Here is a 20013-nt window from a genome sequence, read left to right on the forward strand (position 1 = left end):
AGAGGGTTACAGAAGAATAATATTTCAAGATTACTTGGTGTTATGCTGTTATTTTATTAGGTAGTTTGTTATTGAAATATTATCATGGATTGTTTAACTTGTGATGAATTAATAGACTCTTAATAGTTTTATGGAATTGTTTTGATATTTTTGCTATTACTGCTTTTAATTTTGTGTTAGCTGCATTGGGCTTTCTACAAAAATATTAGATATTTCAGTTACAGTTATGGAGGGGAAGACATAATACACCTCTCTAAGCGACTGAGAGTTCTTTTCCAATACGTATGCAACAAGTAGATTGGGTCACAGTTTTACAACTAAAAGTTGAAATTCTGAGTGCTGCAGTATATGTGTATGGAAAATCTTGGCAAAGAAAGAGAGTAAATGCTGTGGATATAAGGCCAGGCCAGGTGGTGGCTTTGAATGGTCACAGACGTGCTTTCTGGCCACATTCATCACTCCATACATGTTGGTCCTTCTAGTTTGTGCTGGTCATTTGCTGCAGTTTGTGCTGCAGGTTGTAATGGATACAAGGCTAATGTGGACCAGACAATCTATTGATACTCTGATAGAGAGAGAAAAAGCTACGTTTTCTTTCTTCTACTTCCATAATTTTAGCTTAGTGTACAGAGAGTGTGGGTAGCTATGATCTGGATGAAACTTTAGGTGCATGTTGCAAAGTTATGTTCAGAGGGAAGCCTCTTTTGAGATGGGCAAGATAAAGCCTGTCGTATCTTTACTAGGAGTCATTACTCCATGTTTCAAACCCTTATATGATTTTCATGAGGCATGCAAGCCAAAAAGAATTTGAAGGATAAATTCTTACAATTCACTTAGAAAACGCAAGCTGCCTCAGTATGATCAGGCCTGTGTATACTGAGAGGAATCAAAATTCTATGGGTTGCATCCAAAGCTCTGCTTCTGCAACTGGTCTTTCCCTTCTTCTTCTGGGCAACCATCTGTACAATGTGAAAAGCTTTTCCAAAATGTCAGAGAGATGTATCAAATGTTTTGGACTGAGTCTTTTGGGGCTGTAGTGGGAGGGGGCAATTGCAGATCCACACAGCTCACAATATTTGATATATTCCCCTGGCTCTCTAGAGATGCTTTTCAAAGATGGCAGGAGGGCAGGGAAAGATTGGCTGTGTGAGCTGCTTTCCACTCCTGTAGCTCAGGGTACAACCTATGTCCTGTGTACACAATACCTGTGTACACATAATTAATTCTGCAAATGACCCAATGTGGGGCACTGAAATTCTGCTCCCTCCGTTCTTCCCACTTCTGAGATTTCATGAGGAATCGTCCACACACTTTACTTTCTGGCTTATCTTTGCATTCTTACATTAATCTGAGGTTCTAAGGATGATGGTTTCTGTGCCCTGCTCCATGCTTGCACACTGGGGCCTTCAAATGACAAAGCACACACCGCTCTATATATGATGTTGTAAAGACAATGCTCTTGCTGACTAAGTTACAGGTATTGGAAATACTGTAAAGGTCAAATGTATCACCTTGATTGGTTAAAGCTTAATGGCATTTCTCCCCTTCATTTTAAGATTTGCCGAATTCACTAGCCAATGCATGAGGAGGCATGAGAACATGGGTTATTAAAACATCTTTATAGGGGAATGTGAACATATGAAATTTGGTATAAATGAGGATCTGTTGAGTGGCATTTTATGTCTTGTCTTTCCTTTCCTGGAGGAGAAAAATCTTCTGCAGTTCTGTGTGTTCGTTATTTTTTTATAACCTTATTTGAAGAAATGCCCTGCCCTTTACAGCTGTGTCTGTACAAAATTATGGCTAAGTCACTAGAGATTCAAACCTGCACTGCTACTGTGGGTCCTTAATGAAATCATAAGGGGTAATAAGGTCGTATATTTCATATCCAGCAGGTTATCCTTAGTGCGTTTGGATTACAGTTTTATAACCCATTATGTATTCTCCTTAAAGTTTGAGAAGTAAAACTGTCCACTGTGAAAATAAGTGGTTTGGTTCCTGCCGAAACATCCTGTCTCCTCCAGCATTTTAACATGCCATGATTCCCCTTGGACATAGTGCCTCAGGTTTTTAGGACTTGCCCATTAGGGCCAGTTGCAGACATAACACTTAACCGTAGCTAGTGGTAACCACAGTTTAGAATCCTATCAGCAGTTAAGATTTAAAGCGTACAGTCAAACGACAGTCTAGGCTCTGCCTCAGCAGTCAAAATGCTCAGGTGCTGGGACCTATGAACCAGCAAAGTGTCCACCACTGATCAGACCACCATCTTTGTAGACCTCATGTTAATGGACAGTGAGTGACATTTTGGTAGCCAATGTGGGAATTATGAGGTTCTGTTGCTCTGGTAACATTTATCAAAGACAATAGCAAGTGGGGGTGTATCACAATGGTGGTATCTTTGTTAAATGTACAAGCCAACTGCAGCTATTCTTACCACTGCCAAGATAGGGGAACAGTGATGATGATTTCCTTGGCATTTTCTTCCCCCAAGGGGGAAAAATGTGGGACATGTTCAAAGGAGGCTGGCTAGTGTGGATTGGATACTGGTAGAAGGAGGCTGTGCTGCGTCCTTACATATCGCCTCTACTCAAGTGAGGCCTGGCTTGGGCAGATTTCTGCTGGCACTTCAATGCATTGGGACTGAATGTGTGGTGATGAGTTAAAGGACAGTGATTGCCTGTCGCGCTCTCTTGCAGTATTGCTTCCTGTCCACCTTCCTTGGGCAACCCTATTCAGAACAGAGGACAGACTACATTCCAAGGTACAAACCAGACTTGTGCTGCCCTCCTGACAGAGGCAATTGGCCTGGCAGTACCAACTTCAGCAACAATGGCACCCAGGAGGTGGGAGAATGGTGGCAGGCAGGTAGAGTGAGTGAGTGAGTGAGTGAGTGAGTGACCGACCCATGGATTCACCCACTTGCCCACACTGCTCAAGTTTTCTCCAGTGTACCTGGCCTGGACTCAAGCAGCAGTTAGCTGTGCTGAGCCGCCCTGACTGTGTGCATAGGAGGAAAGAGGGACTGTTCCTCCGCAGCTTTCATTTTTTTTAAAAAAATAATTTTTATTAAAGTTTTCCAATTTAAAACAAATTAAATCCAATTTATAATCTTTTTCCAATAACCAGGACTTCCCCTCCCCTCCCCCTCTTGTCTTCCAGTTTAACAAATCAATTCAACAAATTCTTATCCCCAAATTACACTTATCGTCAATAACCCAATTTTTCGAAAATTCCCATCCCCTAAGATCGACCTAATTCCCTTCCACGAGTTCCCCCCCTTCAAGAATAATGCAGATAAAAATAAACAAGATAAAAAATAGTTTGGCACCCTTTGGATTCCAGATTTCCCTCCCCCCTTTCCCGGTTGCGTTCCCAATATCCCTCGACATCTGATATCTTCCTGGGGTTCCCACATCTCACTAAACCCAGACCTCTCTAGTCCTTTACCAGTCATTTTTAAATTCGAGTGTCCAATCATAGAAGGAGTCTATCTCAAAAAGGGGCCCATTTCTTCTATCCAGATTTTTATATCCAGGAGCAAAAACTCCAATTTTATTTCTGTAAGCTTGTCAAATCTGAATGTCCCAAATGTTCCCACTTCCAGTTCTGTCCAGATCTTGTTATTTCATTATTCTTATTAATCACACTCCTCCTTTTTATTTTTTGCTTTTTCCCTGCTCTTCTGCCGAAATGCTCTATTTCCAAAAGTTTCTAGTTTCTCTGCAGAGGCTTGTTATTCAGGAGCAAAACATTGCGTCATGTCCCTTTCATTTACATCCATTGTTTTCTGTAGTGTGTAGACCTCTGTAGACAAAATAATGTTCCATTTCTGCAGTTTCCCAGGAGATAAAAAGTTCTGTTCAACTGTTCAAATTTCCAGTCAAAAACACTTGCAATATCCCTCAGCTCCTCTAGATGGATTTCAATAACTGAGTTCCCTTCCAGATCACATCCACCAATCCAAGTAGCTTGTTGATCCTTATTTGAAACATTTTATATCCAATTTATAACCAATGTAACCGGCAAAGTCCTCATGACAAAGTCTCTGTTTTGTTCTTCCGTTTTGACAGCTGTCAAAACCTCCGTTTCTCTTCCCCAGGCATTTTCACCAGTCGCTCCCGGGGTTCCGGGGGGGGGGGTTGCTTTTTAGTTCAAATTCCACTTTTCTCCTCCAGCTCAATCTTATATTTTTCCCTCGCGAAGTCACTAATTCATCAAGATAAGGTCACTCTCGATCTTAGTTGTTAAGTCCTTTGTTTTGGCTCTTCTACAATTGGGGGGGGGGTGACTTCCTTTTTATACCCCCCCCGCTCGCTCCGAATTTTAAAAATTTATCCCTCTTTTTAATCCATATTCCAATTACTCACGGGTTGTTCTTTTGGATCCAAATTTTCAATGGAAGAAGCCAGCGCTCTCCACCGAATGGCATGCGGCTTCGCTCGGCAGGGGAAGCGGCGGACTCAAAGCACCACCCCCCCCAGGCGCCCGCTCTCCAGCCTTTAAAAAGGCTCTTTCGCGGGCCGGGGGGGGCTTAAAGGTGCCAGCCGAGTCACCATGTCCATGGGGCTCCGTGCCCATGGTTTTTGCGGGTCCCCGTGTCGCCGGCGCGGTAGAACCCAGCCCCTGCCGAGCCGGCTCCCTCCGGAGCACGGAGGGAGCCCGCCATTCGGCGATGGCGCCAACCCGGAAGTCCCCTGTTCCTCCGCAGCTTTCAATGGTGTCCTTTGTCTCACCTGCCTTCTTCAGGAGCCCCAGATGCTCTTTGACCCTGCTCTGCTTTGCCTAACTGAGGGCAAAGCAACATCATGCAAGTTAGCATTGTACCATTGGCAGGCAGATGAGCCAAGGGCATTCCCCCTTGACAACTTCTGGGCAATTCTCAGCTTTTCACCTCCTGCTCAGGTGTTTCACTTCCAATTCCTAGTACTACCCACCCAAGTACCCTTCCCCAAGTTTATAGACCAACGTACCCTAAACAGTGGCATCTAGTATTCCCTGTAATTCAGGCCTCTCCTTCACATCCCTGTTTTTTCCTCCCAGGCATGCTTTCTTTAGAAATGTTAAGGGGTTATTTCTGCTACTCTTCTTCCTGTGGCTGTAGCAGATTATCGGCCTCCTCCACCCACAACCATAGAGGTGCTAAGACCCATAAACTGAATCAATGCTCGTGTGCCATCTAGGGACACACATGGTCGCTCTTTCCCTGTTTGCTGAGAGAGACAGGAATGGGGAAATATTAATTGTGCAAAAAATTAGCAAGAGACATAGGAATTTAAAGGAAGTGGGTTATCTTGAAATGCTACAGGCACCTCACATTTAAGTACCTGCTAAATGAGGTGCAGGGGAAATTCCAAATACACTTATGGAATGTTTAGTTGGGAGTTGCAAGCAAACAGGAAATTAGTAGAGAATGTCAGGTGCCTGCCACTGAGCACCTTCCAACTGTTGCCTTCCCTGAGTCTGTGATGCCTTTGATAAACTCCATTCTAGGAGCAGGGTGAAGTTTCATCAAGGATCTGTGGCTCCAGGCATCTTGATCACCTTGGCAATACCTCAAGTGACACTGATTCATTCCAAAGAGTTGAAAGTGTTCATTGTCATGTTCAAAGTCTACTAGCAACAACCCCACACCCCTGGTGCTCTTTCCCATCCCCAGCAAAACACAGGATTTGTTTCGGAAGGTGTGGAGTCAGAGAAATGTTGGAACCCACAGCAGTACTATTCCTTTGTCTGCAATCCTGTGGCTTCTCTTGAAGCAGGCACTAAATGGTAACTTCTTTCATTTCCTTTTCCCCATCCTGTTGGACACTTCAGATGGCTTCTGCTCCAGAACGGAGATTGTGAACTGCCACTGGGATGTGAGGCCTCTGGTCCTCCAGATGTGGCTGGACTCCATCAGCCCCTGCCTTCATAGTCAATGATTCAGGGTGATGGGAGTTGTAGTCCAGCAACACCTGGAGGGCCAGAGGTTCCCCACCTCTTAGCATGATGCTCTGTTGTAGCCTTTCTTTGCTATCTCTTAACCGCTAGATAAAGAGAGCCAGTGTGGTGTAGTGGTTAAGAGCGGTGGACTCGTAATCTGGGGAACTGGGTTTGCTTCCCCGCTCTTCCACATGCAGCTGCTGGGTGACCTTGGGCCAGTCACACTTCTCTGAAGTCTCTCAGCCCCACTCACCTCACAGAGTGTTTGTTGTGGGGGAGGAAGGGAAAGGAGAATGTTAGCTGCTTTGAGACTCCTTCAGGTAGTGATAAAGCAGGATATCAAATCCAAACTCTTCTTCTAAAGGTAGTTTTTTCCCCAGAGCTGGGTTTGCAGACATTCCTGCATATTCTTGCTCACCTCCATGTCAACAAGCTCCCTGGTCTCCTTGTTTCACTACAGTGATGCTTTTACCGTTTAAGAAGGAATAGCTCTGATCTCTCTGTTGATAATTTTTCAGCTCTAGGTCATGGGCTGCAGCAGATGTTTTCTGGGCTCTCTGCTGGACTGCTGGGACAGACGTATCAGACAGTCACAAATTGTAGGCACAGGCTGTTGCTGGTTGAGCCCAGGGGTGCCAACTTGAATAAATATTGTGGGGGCCCAGGTAAGCCCCACCCTGCATAATTGATCACATGACACAGTGCACACACACCATTTGAATGGGAATGCCCATCAACTGGGGGGGATCAGCCCCTCAAATATTTTATTGTGGGAACTGAAGCCCCCATGGACCCTAGGAATTGGCTCCTATGGTTGAGCCAGAGTCCAGGCATGAGGTGTAGATGGAGGCTGAGTCACAGATAGAAAGAGGAAGACTGTAAATATTAGTTTGGAAAAGATCTGCTTTTTGACTTGCAGTATGTCTACTCGGCATTCCCATCTCTCTGGTGTCATGGCCTGCGCATACAGGGAGGAAACCATAGATGCCGTGACTGCGATTAGCAATCTTTAAGTCATGCTTTCACATTTTAGTTTGCAGCTGATGAGAACCCAGATAGTAAGTCTAAGGCTATTTGTTATGTTTAATCATGGTTAAGCATCATGTCTGCACCAGCCTTGGAAGAGGCTAGAAGCTCAGTTCATAGTGCTCCCTCTTTGGAAGCTAGTATGGTATGGTAGTGGATGAAGCATGGGATTTGGGCTCACTAGATGACCTTGAGCAAGTTACTCTGCTTCTCTTAGTCTAACTTACCTCTCAGAACTGTGAGGATAAAGTGAGATTGCATTGAACTCCTAACAGGATCTGCAGGATATAAATGTGATGAGTAAGCGGGGAGCTGGAAAGGCATTCAAACATCCATCTAGCCCCGTTCCAGAGCTTAGGATAGCTGACAGCTAAACATATATATTTAAAATGTTTTAAATAATCAATCACATATAAAACACATTTTGTGAAAATCCCATATCTGTCTGACCTAGCCACTGAAACCACATCAAAAGATGTGATTTTCAAGAGAGGAAGTTTGCAGCAGTACAGCAGTATTCTTTCTTGGTATATGCTTTGGTTATCAAAGCTCAGTGCACTTATGATTGTCTCTACACTAGAGCCTGTGGTGTTCTTTAAGGGAGAGGAACACAGGGAGGCCTGTGAAAAAGATGGGTCTGTGCCTATGTGTCATATAAGAGATCCTGTATCTCAGATTAAGACTCGGTTGTACGTTCCTGGCTGCTCACAGTTTCAGCAGTGTGCTCAAAGATTAGTTGCGCTATTGGATTATTGTTGTTTTTATATTTGTTGTTAACCTTTTTTTGTTTTTCTCATTTTCTTGCAAGCCACCCTAGGAGTTCTACTGAAGGGAGGCATAAAAATATTTAAATAAATAAAATAAGTGTATGAAACTTTCTGTCGTGAGGGAGATTTGATAGAGGTGGGTTGGTAGTCAGGTAGGTTTTGCTTGAAGTACACTCATTGGTATTAGCGAACATGGCTAGGTTAGGTCCATTAATTTCAGTATGTCTTCTCTTAAGTAAAACTTAGATTAAAAAAATAAATAAACAAATCTCCATGTGCAGCTAGGCTGCTTGGTAAGGCAGAGTGAGACAGCACTGAGCACTGGTCTCAGTTCCAGCCCAGACTGCTTTTTAACTTAGTTGGTAATCCAAGGCAGAACTATGTTTAATGGTGGCTTGTAACCTGGGTCTCCTCCATGGGTCTCCTCCAGTCATATGTAAGGTGGGTGGGGCATGTGATTTTAAAGCACAAAAGGGGCATGGGGAGAATGTCCTTTGTATCGAAATCTCTCTCTCTCTCTCTCTCTCTCTCTCTCTCTCTCTCTCTCATTCACACACACACACACACACACAGACAGACAAAAAAAACATTCTCCTCTTTTTAAAGCCATGTGTAGCTTTGGCCCTTATATTGAGCCATCTGCTAGGGTCTTGCTAACACTGTGACTGTTTTAGAGATCACAGCAAATAACAATAGCTACTGGAGACTCAATAGTTCAAAAGGAGAACACTTTTGCTTGTTTGTTTTGGCTAGCACACTATCCAATTACTGTTCGCACAAGAGATTCTCTTTACGCAACAAATCTTTCCTTTAAAGCAGTTATCCTTTTCTACCAGGCTGTTGGGAGTTGTAACAGCTATGCGTAGATCTGTCATGGCCATCAGCACTTTGGGGAGTAAGAAGTTTTTTTTAAAATGCCCACATACATACCTGTTGAGTTAGGTATTTGTTGTAAGGGCTCAATAATCTTAGTGGCCAGTTTTGACTAAGCCCCCTCCTTCCAATTTTTTTTGGGGGGGAATAGGGGGCCCCCTCATATGCTACAATTTCCCACACAATCATGATCTTGTTCTGGCCCTGTTATGAGTTCAATTTAAAGTGTTCTTAACTAAAGCCAGAGGTGATTGTTAGTCCAAACTGTCCTAAACCAGGAGTTTGGTCTGGATTTCTTACGCAATATGAAGAAGCTGAGAAATGAAGTGTTGTATTATATTATTACATGATTTGTGGATTCATTAGTTCCCCCAAGGTCCCCTAGAGTTGTCTGTATTCAGTCTGTATTCACACACACACACACACACACACACACATTGATTTTTTTTAAAAAAATATTTCCTCTTCTTCCTCTTCATTTGGCAATTGTTTTTATTTCCTCGAAAAAGTCAAGCCGCCTGCCTCTTTGTTAACTGCTTGCTCTGCCTAGCCGCATCTACCAGACAGTATGTGTGGGCAACAAATGTGTGGATCTCCCTCAGAATAGCGTGTGGCGGTGCTGCTGCTGCAAAGCAGGGAGAACACGCTCGCTCCAGGCTTGCAGCAACTGAACGCTGTTACCAGCCTTCAGATGGTATGTGCAGAGGGAGCTGACCGACCCTTGTCTGGGGCCCCGGCGGTTTAAGCTCCCTCCTTGCAAACAAAAAAACAAACCAAAAAAGCGCCCCAACTGCATGAATGGGACACACCCATTGACGGCACCGGCACAAAGACCTCGAGGACCGTGTGAGAGCCCGTAGAGGTGGTGCGCTCTGGAGCGGGGGAGGCGTAGCAGGGATGGGGAGCCTTGGAAATCACGAATGGCTGCTGCTACTGCTGCTGCAGCAGCTGCAAAGGCAAGATGACTTAATTCCCTAGATCTATCCATCGCTTTGCTAGCCCATTTTAATGGCGACTTTTTATTTCTCTTCTCTCTCTACTTCTCTCTCCCTCCCCCCCTCCTTTTAGGTTTCTTTCCCCTTTCCCCCTCTCCCCAAACATTTCATAAAGAAGATATGTCAAAGAAAAGGGAGAAGAAGAAAAGATGATAAGGCCTCTTCCCTCATCTGCTAATTACCATCAAGCCATGTACCACATCTGTTTATCACCTGATTCTCGGTGCCCTTTGAAGCCCCTCTGCCTCATGGTTGAGGGAGTTTAACAAATGGCCAAAGAACGGGAGGAGGAAAGAATTGTTTTTGTAACTGTCTTTCTCTTTCTCTGTCTTTCTTTCCACCAGAGCACCGATATTGCCAGGGGCTTTGAAAGAGGATTGGAGCCGGAAAAGATCATTGGAGCCACAGACTCTTGCGGCGATTTAATGTTCCTAATGAAATGGTGAGTGTGCTTCTTTCTTTCTTTTTTTAAATATTGACCCTGTTGTCTGGTTTTCCTGCTCTCGGCGGCCCTTCTTAAAGCAGCCAATAAATTACTGTGGCGAAATGGCCCAAGGACACTTCATTCTGCTTCTCTGCTAAGGCTTTGTTTTCCCTCTGCTCTGCAAAATGCTGTACACCTGGAGCTTGTATATCATACTTTGCAAGATACACAAGCCCCTTCCCTTCCACATCTCTGCCTCCCTCCCCGCCCCCAAAAAGAAGAAGAAATACTAGAGAGCACAGGAAATCCTTCTGGGAAGGTTTTGACTTGCCTCTTGTTTTTGCTCCTGGGCTTATCTCAGCTGGAAGCCTCTCTGGGCAGAGAGAGAGAGAGAGAGAGAGAGAGAGAGAGAGAGAGAGAGAGAGAGAGATGGCCGTGCTGCATATGCAGCAGCCCCTCCCCCACAGCAGCCCGAAACAAAGAGCTGGGAGAGTCTGGTTTATCTGCCTGGCAGAGGTTATAGCACAGCTGTGTTCAAGGGAGCTCCCTGTTGCTCCTCAACTCCCCTCCGCCACCCCCAGCCCCGCAAGATTTCGATACTGGGTCCTCCTCCCCTGTAGCAATGCAGCAGAGATAATAAGCCCTTGTCCTGGGCTTTGCTGTCTCTGAAGCTGGCGGGGTTGAGATGGATGGTGCCTGCTCCTCTTGAGACAGGGTGGGGGAGGGGAGCCAGCGGCACACAGCGCCTTGGAGGAGGGGGCTGGAGGGAACACAGAGACAAGGAACGCGTGGAGGAGAAATTGTAGATTCACCTCTCCCTGGTTCATTCTTCCTGGTTCAATACTCTCAGGGTATTTCCTGGCCCCTCTTGGTCACGGAAATACACCCCCATACCCTGTAAGGGCTACAATCCCAAACTGGAGAACTTCACCTTTGGTAAATCACCTATGTGGAACAATCCCTGTTTCTTTTTTTTATATAAAAAGTCATTTATATGAGGCCCAGGTCCAATGGTAGTTTGGTCCCAGGTGATGTATCCAAGGAGGCAATGATTAATAGCTGATGAATATCCAATCTTGAAATTTCCAGCTCACTTGAATTCTGTAGAGCAAGGAATCTGTTCAATGAGACAAATGCTTTGCAGATTAACACGATGCTATTTTGTAGACGGTTTTGAATGTGCAAAGGTTATTTACAGTGCTCAGCACCATTCAGCCCTGTGAACTGTTTTGCTGCGATTGCTGTTTTACAAATGGAAGCTGAGGTTAAGGGAATGTCGCTTGTCCAAGGTTTTGGTTTGAGCCCTGGGCTTATAGGTACACAACCAAATCATCCCCTGGATCACATTTGCTATCATTGGGTAAATTAATTACTTCAAAAGAACTAATTTCTTTTTAGGCAGTGGGAATAATTTCGATTGCAAAATACTGCAGAAACAGATTGTGAAGTTTAACTACACTAATTTTAATTAATCTGTACTCTGCGTTGGATCACTTTTAAATTTTACCTTTGCAACTGACATCATTCAGTGGTCATTAGTGAAACGTGTTTGCTATCTGGCATTTAAACGAATTCTATTGAATTAAGGTTGCAATCCTGTATCCATTTACTTGGGAATTGCATTTACTGAATTGCACTCAGTTGGGACTTACAGTGCACCTTATATCTACTCATAAATATTTTGCTATAATTATTATATTTATTGCTTTTCTCAGAAAGGTAAACTCAAAGTAACTTTTGAAAACAAATATTTAAAAACGAATAAAAAGAACCTAAAATGCTCACCAATAATATGCATAATACAGCAGTAAATTTATCTAGATTGACAAAATGTAAAACTTGAATGATTGTTTTGTTTGGGGATCTTGAAGCGAAGAGAAGTAGCTTATAAATTAATAAATAATGTATTGTTTAAGGAAAGGCAATTTGTCAATATTTTATTTTTCATCAGCTTAATAATAAAAAGCAAGTAAAAGTCAGAAACTGAAGCTGGTAATCCTGACAACTGTTGTGAAAACCTTTGCCTCCCAGGGCGTAACTGTTAATGTTGGGCACAGACACGAGGAAAAGCGGTCTGCAAATTTACCTTTATCAAATGTGGTGCAGGATGGAGCCAGCATAGCTGTGAAGTCTCCATAATGGCAGGCTATTGAAGTGTTCTGGTCCCAGACTGTTTAGTTGCTATAGCCTCTCACTAATACCATTGTGTATGTGTTGGGGGTGGAGGTTAACTGGTAATGAAGCCTTGAGTTGATTGCACCAGTTAATTAATTAAAAAGTTTGTAGCCCTAATCTGTGCTAGGTAGCCTTTACCAGTAAATGTCATGGGATACGCAACGTCTAGCAACTTTGTAATGCCTTTGCAGAAAGCTCAGGAATTCGTGCAGGTATCACCAGAAGCTTTTAAACTCAAAGCAAGGCATAGAAAATGAGAGTGGATGGACATCCAGGCTATATTGCCCATTTCTGTTCTTGTTATTGTAGTATACCGGTCAAGCTAAATTGTCCTCTTTGTATACCCTTGCCTTACCTCTGTTTTGCCTTTGCCTATCCCTATTTTCTAAAAAAAAGATGCTAGATTACAAAGCAAGCTTACATTTCATCTCGTGGCATTGTACATTCTACTATATGATTGCTTCATCGGTTGCATGCAGTTCCCTTGAGATATTAAAATAGGAAATGCATTTTAAAATAGGAATCTCTAATATATACACAGCGCAAGTCTCCAGTCCTGCCAATAGAGTAAAGAAAGAAATAAAAATCCTGGGAGTTGACCTTTTGGAGCACAACATTTTAAGCATTGTAAATAAATTGAAACAAAGTTAAGTTGAAAAAAATAACTAAAAAGTTTGCTTATAGTAGCAGTTTTCAATATGCTGTGCCATCAAACGATTGGGTGGACAAATACAGGAGCCAATTTCTATGCTTCTAGAGTTCCAGGAAAAGTAGGCCCCTTTTTGTACTGTATTTAGCCCCTATTATGTTAGGTGGAAACATTTCAAACTCGGTCTGCCATTTACCTTAGTCAACCATTTATCAGTTGCTCAACAGTAATAGTTTTCTGGGTGGTGTAAAAAAATAAAATTAGGGAATAATTATTAATCAATTAAATTTGCATAGGGGTGAAACAAAAAAGAAAACCATACGTCCTTTGATTTAAATCAGGGGTTTCCAACATGGCATTCCTGGGCAAACATGTGCCCAGACAATCTTTCCTCTGCTGCAATCAGACTTGAAAGAATCATTCAATTTTAGTCAATAGTATTTCCTGCAGTGTGTGCTTGGTTGTGCTGTATGCAATCAGATGCACATTTTTAACCAGTTGGAGTATTTTTAATTGATTGATCTAACCAATTAATTGATTGAATGTAGTGCTCCTACCCATAACTGTACAATTCCTAGAAAGCTTGAGGGCGAGGCATTGCTCTGTTGCTTCCTCTCCCCTCTTCTCATCCTTTCGATGGGAAAAGAAGTGCACAGTGTCGCTTTCCTTTGGCAACCCAGCCTTAATCTTAAAGTCACCTCTTGGAGAAGGGGTACAGCAGAGAAAATTGTGTTTGCGCCTCTCATCAATCGGAGCAGGAAAAAGGGAGAAATGCAGAGATTTCTGTTGGAGTATGCATTCAAACACTGGTTAGAACATCCGTGTTACTGCACTAGGATTGGGTTCAGCAACTGGAGGCACTTGTGTCAGATTGGGTACCCTGGGAGATGCCAACCTGGCCCTCCAGTTACCAGCCTAGAGGATAAAAGGCAACTGTGGCAAAATAAATGTTTGGCAGGCATCCCTTGCTCCCTTAAGGAGTCCTCCAGAAAGCCAGTTGCTGACCAGGACATTAATTAGTATATAATGAGAGTTGTCAGTCTCTTTTTTAAGTTCATAAACCACCTGTGCTTCAATCAATTCATTGTGATAATGGAAGAAATTTAAGTTAAATTAACCATTTATGAACAAAAGATATTATTATTATTATTAGAATTAGAATTTATATACTTCCCTATACCCGTCTCAGGATGGTTCACAGACTAAAATCAATATATAAAAACACGAAATACATAATAAAAACAAAAACAACAACCTCATTAATAGGAAATGCCACCTTTCAATCTTTTTCTTCCCCTCCCCACCAAACTTTTATTCCTTTTTGTAAAAGATACCACAACCAAAACACCTTGAAATGTAAAACAAGGGTGGCTTTAATTCAGTCTCATTGATTTAAAATTGCTCCCATTAATCAATTAAAGATTTAGTTGATTCATTTATTGATTATGCCTGTCGACACTTGCAGCCTGTTAGAAGTATTGCATATGTATATTTTATTTATAAATTGCTTCTTCGCTGAAAAAAAAAGTCCCTTAGTTGACAATTAATGTATGCAGCGCGCGCGCGCACACACACACACACACACACACACACACCCCACTGGGGTTGCAGTAGCTGCCTTCCTCCTTCTCCCAGTTAATTGACAGCTTCAATGTATCTGAAGAAGTGTGCATGCACACGAAAGCTCACACCAATAACAAACTTAGTTGGTCTCTAAGGTGCTACTGGAAGGAATTTTTTTATTTAGCTTAAATACCGTATTTTTAGCTCTATAAGACGCACCAGACCACAAGACGCACCTAGTCTTTGGAGGAGGAAAACAAGAAAAAAAATATTCTGAACAGCAACAGGGATCACTGTGCAGTGAAAGCAGCAATCCCTCTTGCTGTTCTGGCTTCTGGGATAGCTGTGCAGCCTGCATTCGCTCCCTAAGATGCACACACATTTCCCCTTACTTTTTAGGAGGGAAAAAGTGAGTCTTATAGAGCAAAAAATATGGTATATGTTTTCTCCTACTCTGGTGCTGCTTCCTTCAGGCAGGTTACTTGAGCCCAGGTCCCCGTTTTTCATGTACCAATCAATTGGGGGGGGGGTATGTGACTGCTTGATCAACTAGTGATGAGTCCTTCTCTTGTTGTCCTCGCTTACCTCTTCAGGAAAGACACGGATGAGGCTGACCTGGTTCTAGCGAAAGAAGCCAACGTCAAGTGCCCTCAAATTGTGATAGCGTTTTATGAAGAGAGACTGACCTGGCACGCGTACCCAGAAGACGCCGAAAGCAAAGAGCGGGAAGCAGTGAAAAGCTAAAGTGGCCAGGGTCCTCTGTCCGTCCATAGTTGTACATATCCACCCTCCTTTCCCCTCCACCCAAATGCATCCATGAAAATGTGCTTATTACTGTGCTCCACAGGAGAAATGTTGATATTGGTTGGGTTAGCCATAACATTAATGGTGTGAGTCACGTTTGGTTTCACTCCAAAAGATTGACATGGTGTGTGTGTGTGTGTGTGTGTGTATGTGTGTTCCTTGTTCCCCTTATCTCACAATCCCCCCCAAATCTGTTCTCACTTTGAAATCCCTCTGAGTCTCCAGGCCATTTGTCTCCCCCCCGCCCTCCACCCCGGGTTCCTCACTTTCGCATCATTTTGAGAGTGAAGGGTTATTCTTTCCCATTGGCCTAAAAGAAGACTGTAAAACTGACAGGGGGTACCGGGAAGACCTATCTGACTCAGAACACTCTTTGGATTCTGAGATTACCCAAATAATTCTCAAGCCAGGACATCATGGGGCCATTTTTGTTGTTTTAGGAATTGCTGACCTTTTGCTGGAATTGGGTTCCAGGATGCTGGGTACCGGTTTTCATCCTGACGCCCAATGTCACTTGCACCAGCTCCACTCAGGCAACACTCCTTTTTCTAGCTGCAGGGCAGGAGCAGGTAATTTGGGAATACAACCATTACAAACTAATTAGCTAGCAAGGACAATTTCCTCCTTTTTCAACCAGTCCTTTTGTGCAATCAAAATCTAGTATCCTACCACCTCTTTTCTTCTGTTTTTCTTATCTTGCAGTACATGGGTAGGACTAGCAGCCCAGCCAAATTTTGTGCCATACTGGAGAGCCTTCTTTGTTGTGGCTGTTCCAAAGACAGCTGGAAATCATGGTTCCAAAATTGGATTATTTTCTGGGCTCTCTAGCTCTCTTCATATGCAGCAGGCATCTCTGGCATAATAACCTCTGCTGTGAGACGTGGGCAAACTCTTTTATTTCCACCATTTACCCCAGGTATGTTTGTTTGTTTTTCTAAAAAAGAAAATTGGCCACTTAGAGGAGCTGTCTCGTATGAGCATGCTTTCCTTTCAATCACCTGGTTATACGTAGCACACGGATCTAGATGCAAGAATTTTCTGGACAGACTTTTTTTTTTTGGTCTCTCCTTGGCTGCCCCCTGAAAAGTATCCCATTTCTCTGCACCAGGAATGTGGCGGCTAAGTAATTATTCCACACTGAGGGTGTTGGGATTGTTTAACCCTTAGAAGTCCTTTCAGCAGTTGATTTCCCCATCTTGTTCCATATGGTGAGCGGCTGGAGGACCAAGTCACAGAAAGCAGGTAGCAGTCTTCCCCTCCTTCGTGCCCTTCTCTCATGACAATGCCCATGCATGTTTTTTCACATGGAATGTCTGTATTGTGTAGTATATAGATAGGACTTTAGGGCCCTTTAGAGTTTTGACACTCACTAATAGCTTCATCTTCCCTCTTTGCAGACAGATTTTGGTGCAACTCCCGGCAATAAAAGGGAAAGCTTGACAGTATTAGCATTGATTGCTGCTGGCTTCTCACCAGCTGCGTTTTTGGATACCTAAGGACAGATAAGCATTGTACAACTTTGTAAGAGACTTGATGGGAGCGTGCAAAAGAATCAGTTTGAAGTAGGCTAGCCTTCTGCCGTGGAAGTGAAATGCCACTAGTTCTTGCATTTCCTGCTAATTTCCTTTCAGGGTCTAGGAGTCGACTCTTTTGCTCCCTGCCTGCCCCCCCCCCCACACCTCTTCTCCCAACCACTTTTGTCTTGCTTTTTATAGGGGAGAAGGGTGAGGAGGAGTGTTTGCACCAATGCAAGTCCCAAGCCCGGCACTGTGAGGTTTCCAGCTTTGTCTTTTCCTACAGCAGACAGTCAAAGCGGTTCTGCATCATTCCATTTTGTGCCTCTGTATGCTGAGCCCTGTCACACTGTCAAGAACCGCTTCTTGTGGATGGTTTGGGTATGGTGTGGTGGCAGGAGCTGACTTGGTGCTATTGCTTGTAACTCCTGTGCCACTAGAGACTTGCCCGTCTCCCATCTCTTCTGACTCCACCAGCATTTCTGTATTTTGGCATCTTTTCACTCAGTCCCCAAAACACTTGCATCTTGAACAGGCAGAATATAGCAGCTGCTAAGCAGGATTTGTGAGGATAGATGGGTTTCATGCTCCACTTAAATTTGATCTGCGCCACTTTTGCACCGTGAACAAATAATCACTTGGAGAGTTCTTTCAGAAGGTTCTGATCTTCGAATATAGTTACTTTAAAGGGGGGAAAGTTCCTGTTTGTTTCCCTACACTCCTTCACAGAAAGCTTTCTTCTCTCTCTCCATCCCCATTCCCTAGTTACAACTGTTGGAAAGGGCCAGTTGGATAATTTTTTTTTTTTTTTTTGCATTGTATTCTGTAAAGATAGAAAGAACAAATGGTTTAAAATAGCCGTCTTCCTATTTTCGTTATTATTGCTTTTGTTGTTAGCCATCTGTTTGAATTAAAACAGCAGGAAAAATAAAGCTGCTGAATGACCCAAATTTTATTTATGCACCTGAAGGCATTACAGATATGAGGCTCACCATCTTGGGTGGGGGCTGTGACTCATTATAGCTTCGGCCTTCCACTTAACAACAACAACAACAACAAAAGATGGGAGGGGAGGACTGAGGAGTAGGAGTCAGGAAGAATTGCACCTGGGAAGGCAATATTGAAAGCTAGATGCCATTAATCAGCCAGCAAACAGCTCTCAGCCTCTGAAGTCCCATTTCAGTTTAGAAGCAGCACAGCCTTATGCTTTCCTAGAGGTCAGGCTGCCTTGTGTACTGACCCTTTACCCTGGTCCTTCCAATAGGCTGTTGGACCTTCTTCTTTGCCACTAGTTATATCCATGTGGTCTGGAGTTTGGGGAAGTGGACAAAGAAGTAAAGAGGTAGCTGGAGTCCACAGCAAGGGACCACATCTAAGCCCACCGCTGAATAGAAGAAGCTTTGAACGAACTGCAGTCTGCCGTTTGGAACATCTTTCCTGTGCTGCAGTTCTGCACAGCGGCAAAGCATTCCCCGCTTGCAACTGGGGCATGCGCAGGGCACACTGTGGGGGTGGAGCCATGGGTGGGGCGCACCACCGGAACAATCCCTGCCCACTGCTACAAAGTGGGGCGTGCTCATGGCACCCTGCAAGCCCAGCATCGCTTTGTGAGACTTGCAAAAACGAGGCGGGGCTTGCAGGGTACCGCAAGCAGATGTGCGCCCTGGCCCTCCCTTCGAGCCCAGTGCTGCTTTTGCGAGCAGCGCTGGGTTCACAGGGAGGGCCAGGGTGCACGTATGTTGCAACAGCTCACAATGGGGCATGGTGCCATGTAAAACCCCTTGACCATTAGGTCCAGTCGTTTCCGACTCGGGTTGCGGCGCTCATCTCGCTTTACTGGCCAAGAGAGCCAGCGTACAGCTTCCGGGTCATGTGGCCAGCATGACTAAGCCGCTTCTGATGAACCAGAGCAGCGCACAGAAACACCGTTTACCTTCCCGCTGGAGTGGTAACTATTTATCTACTTGCATTTTGACGTGCTTTCAAACTGCTAGGTTGGCAGGAGCAGGGACTGAGCAACGGGAGCTGAGGCACCCCCCAAAAAACTGTGTGCAGGTTGATGGCCCCTTCAGCTCCCCCTACTCTACATCACTGGTTCTGTGGACCAAAATCTGCAATATCGAAACTTTGAGTTTCCATATTGTGGCTGCCTTTTTTAGCTTCCCAGGCCAAGCCTCTAGCAGCAACATTGCCTGGTATGGGCCAAGGTGGGTGTGTTTAGTTCAGGTAGGGGTGGCCAGGTGCAAAACAGAACAGGGCTCCTGTCCCTTATGATAGCTGCGTAGAAGAGTGAATCGTCTGACAAATTACACCTGCTGAAATTCCCTCTTCCACACAATTGTCAAAGGTGCAGGTGCCCTGACCTCTTACATCTGGACATCCTGCCAGTAGGGCGCAGGCTAAATAAGAGAGCCTTCCCTTCATAAGGATAATTCCCAGATCCTCTCTGTGAATGTCCCCCGTCCCCCCGCTTCTTATCCATGTAAACCTCGCGGGAAGAGCGTTGAGAGCACTAGAAGCACATATTTTCTTTATCCTCCACCCCGTTGCAGCATAAACACTATCCTTTTTGCCAGCTGCTGCTAATAGATGTTTCTATCTAGAGCTGAAAATGAGGACTTCTGGTGATTATAAGCACTTGTGTGTCAGGCTAAAAAAAAAAAGCAAAGACATCTGTTGGGGATATTAGTAGGTATTTGATAATACCACTGTCCAATACCACTGTATTAAGACCATTTCGAGCAAAACACGCTAGCATTTCTCTTCCTTGCAAGTATATGTGCTACGATTTCTCAGTGGTGCATTTGTTGGTCTGCATGTGTGTTTTTAAATATCTACTCCCATATGCAGCTTTCCAGGGAGGAGAAAAGATAAAATAACTAGAATGTCATTCTGTTTTTCCTCTTTCAACTTTTTAAAAAATGCACTTTTAGTCTGAGGTAGTACACAACCCCCGTCACAGTTGGACATTGTATGTGGTAATTAAAGCTCCCTTGCCAAGCTAAACATACCCACAAAATGGGTAACCTGCTAAGAGACAGAAACTGAAAATCCCTTTTAATCTTCTCAGTAGGCAGAAATGTAAGGAAGTAGACCTTAGTGAGTTTCACAACGTGAACTGATGATATGCTGCAGCACTGTTCAGAAAGACACTTCTTTTTTAAAAAAGAGAAAGCTCTTTTAAATATATCCCCAAAGCATGGCTGGATTCTTGGATACCAGCCATGTGCACACCCCCCCCCCCACCGCCACCCCAGTTCCCTCCAGTCAGCTGAACATCCTGCAAGGTGTATGGAAC

General features: G+C 44.0%; 1 protein-coding gene across 4 annotated transcripts in view; it reads left to right on the forward strand.

Moving 5' to 3' along the window:
• Window positions 1–17647, forward strand: part of CBX5 (chromobox 5) — a 55271-nt gene extending 37624 nt beyond the window's left edge. For 3 of the 4 annotated variants that reach the window (XM_081849083.1, XM_081849084.1, XM_081849082.1), the window contains 2 exons: window positions 9931–10028; window positions 14991–17647. In XM_081849083.1, the coding sequence (XP_081705209.1) occupies window positions 9931–10028; window positions 14991–15141 (249 nt within the window). In that variant the 3' untranslated portion in view covers window positions 15142–17647. Of the gene's footprint in view, window positions 1–2699; window positions 2765–9930; window positions 10029–14990 lie in introns of all 4 variants that reach the window. The other variant, XM_081849085.1, reaches the window with a different exon arrangement.
• Window positions 17648–20013: the final 2366 nt, after the last annotated feature.

The sequence above is a fragment of the Podarcis erhardii genome, assembly GCF_964252035.2.
Source record: "Podarcis erhardii genome assembly, chromosome: 2".
Taxonomy (NCBI): Eukaryota; Metazoa; Chordata; class Lepidosauria; order Squamata; family Lacertidae; genus Podarcis; species Podarcis erhardii.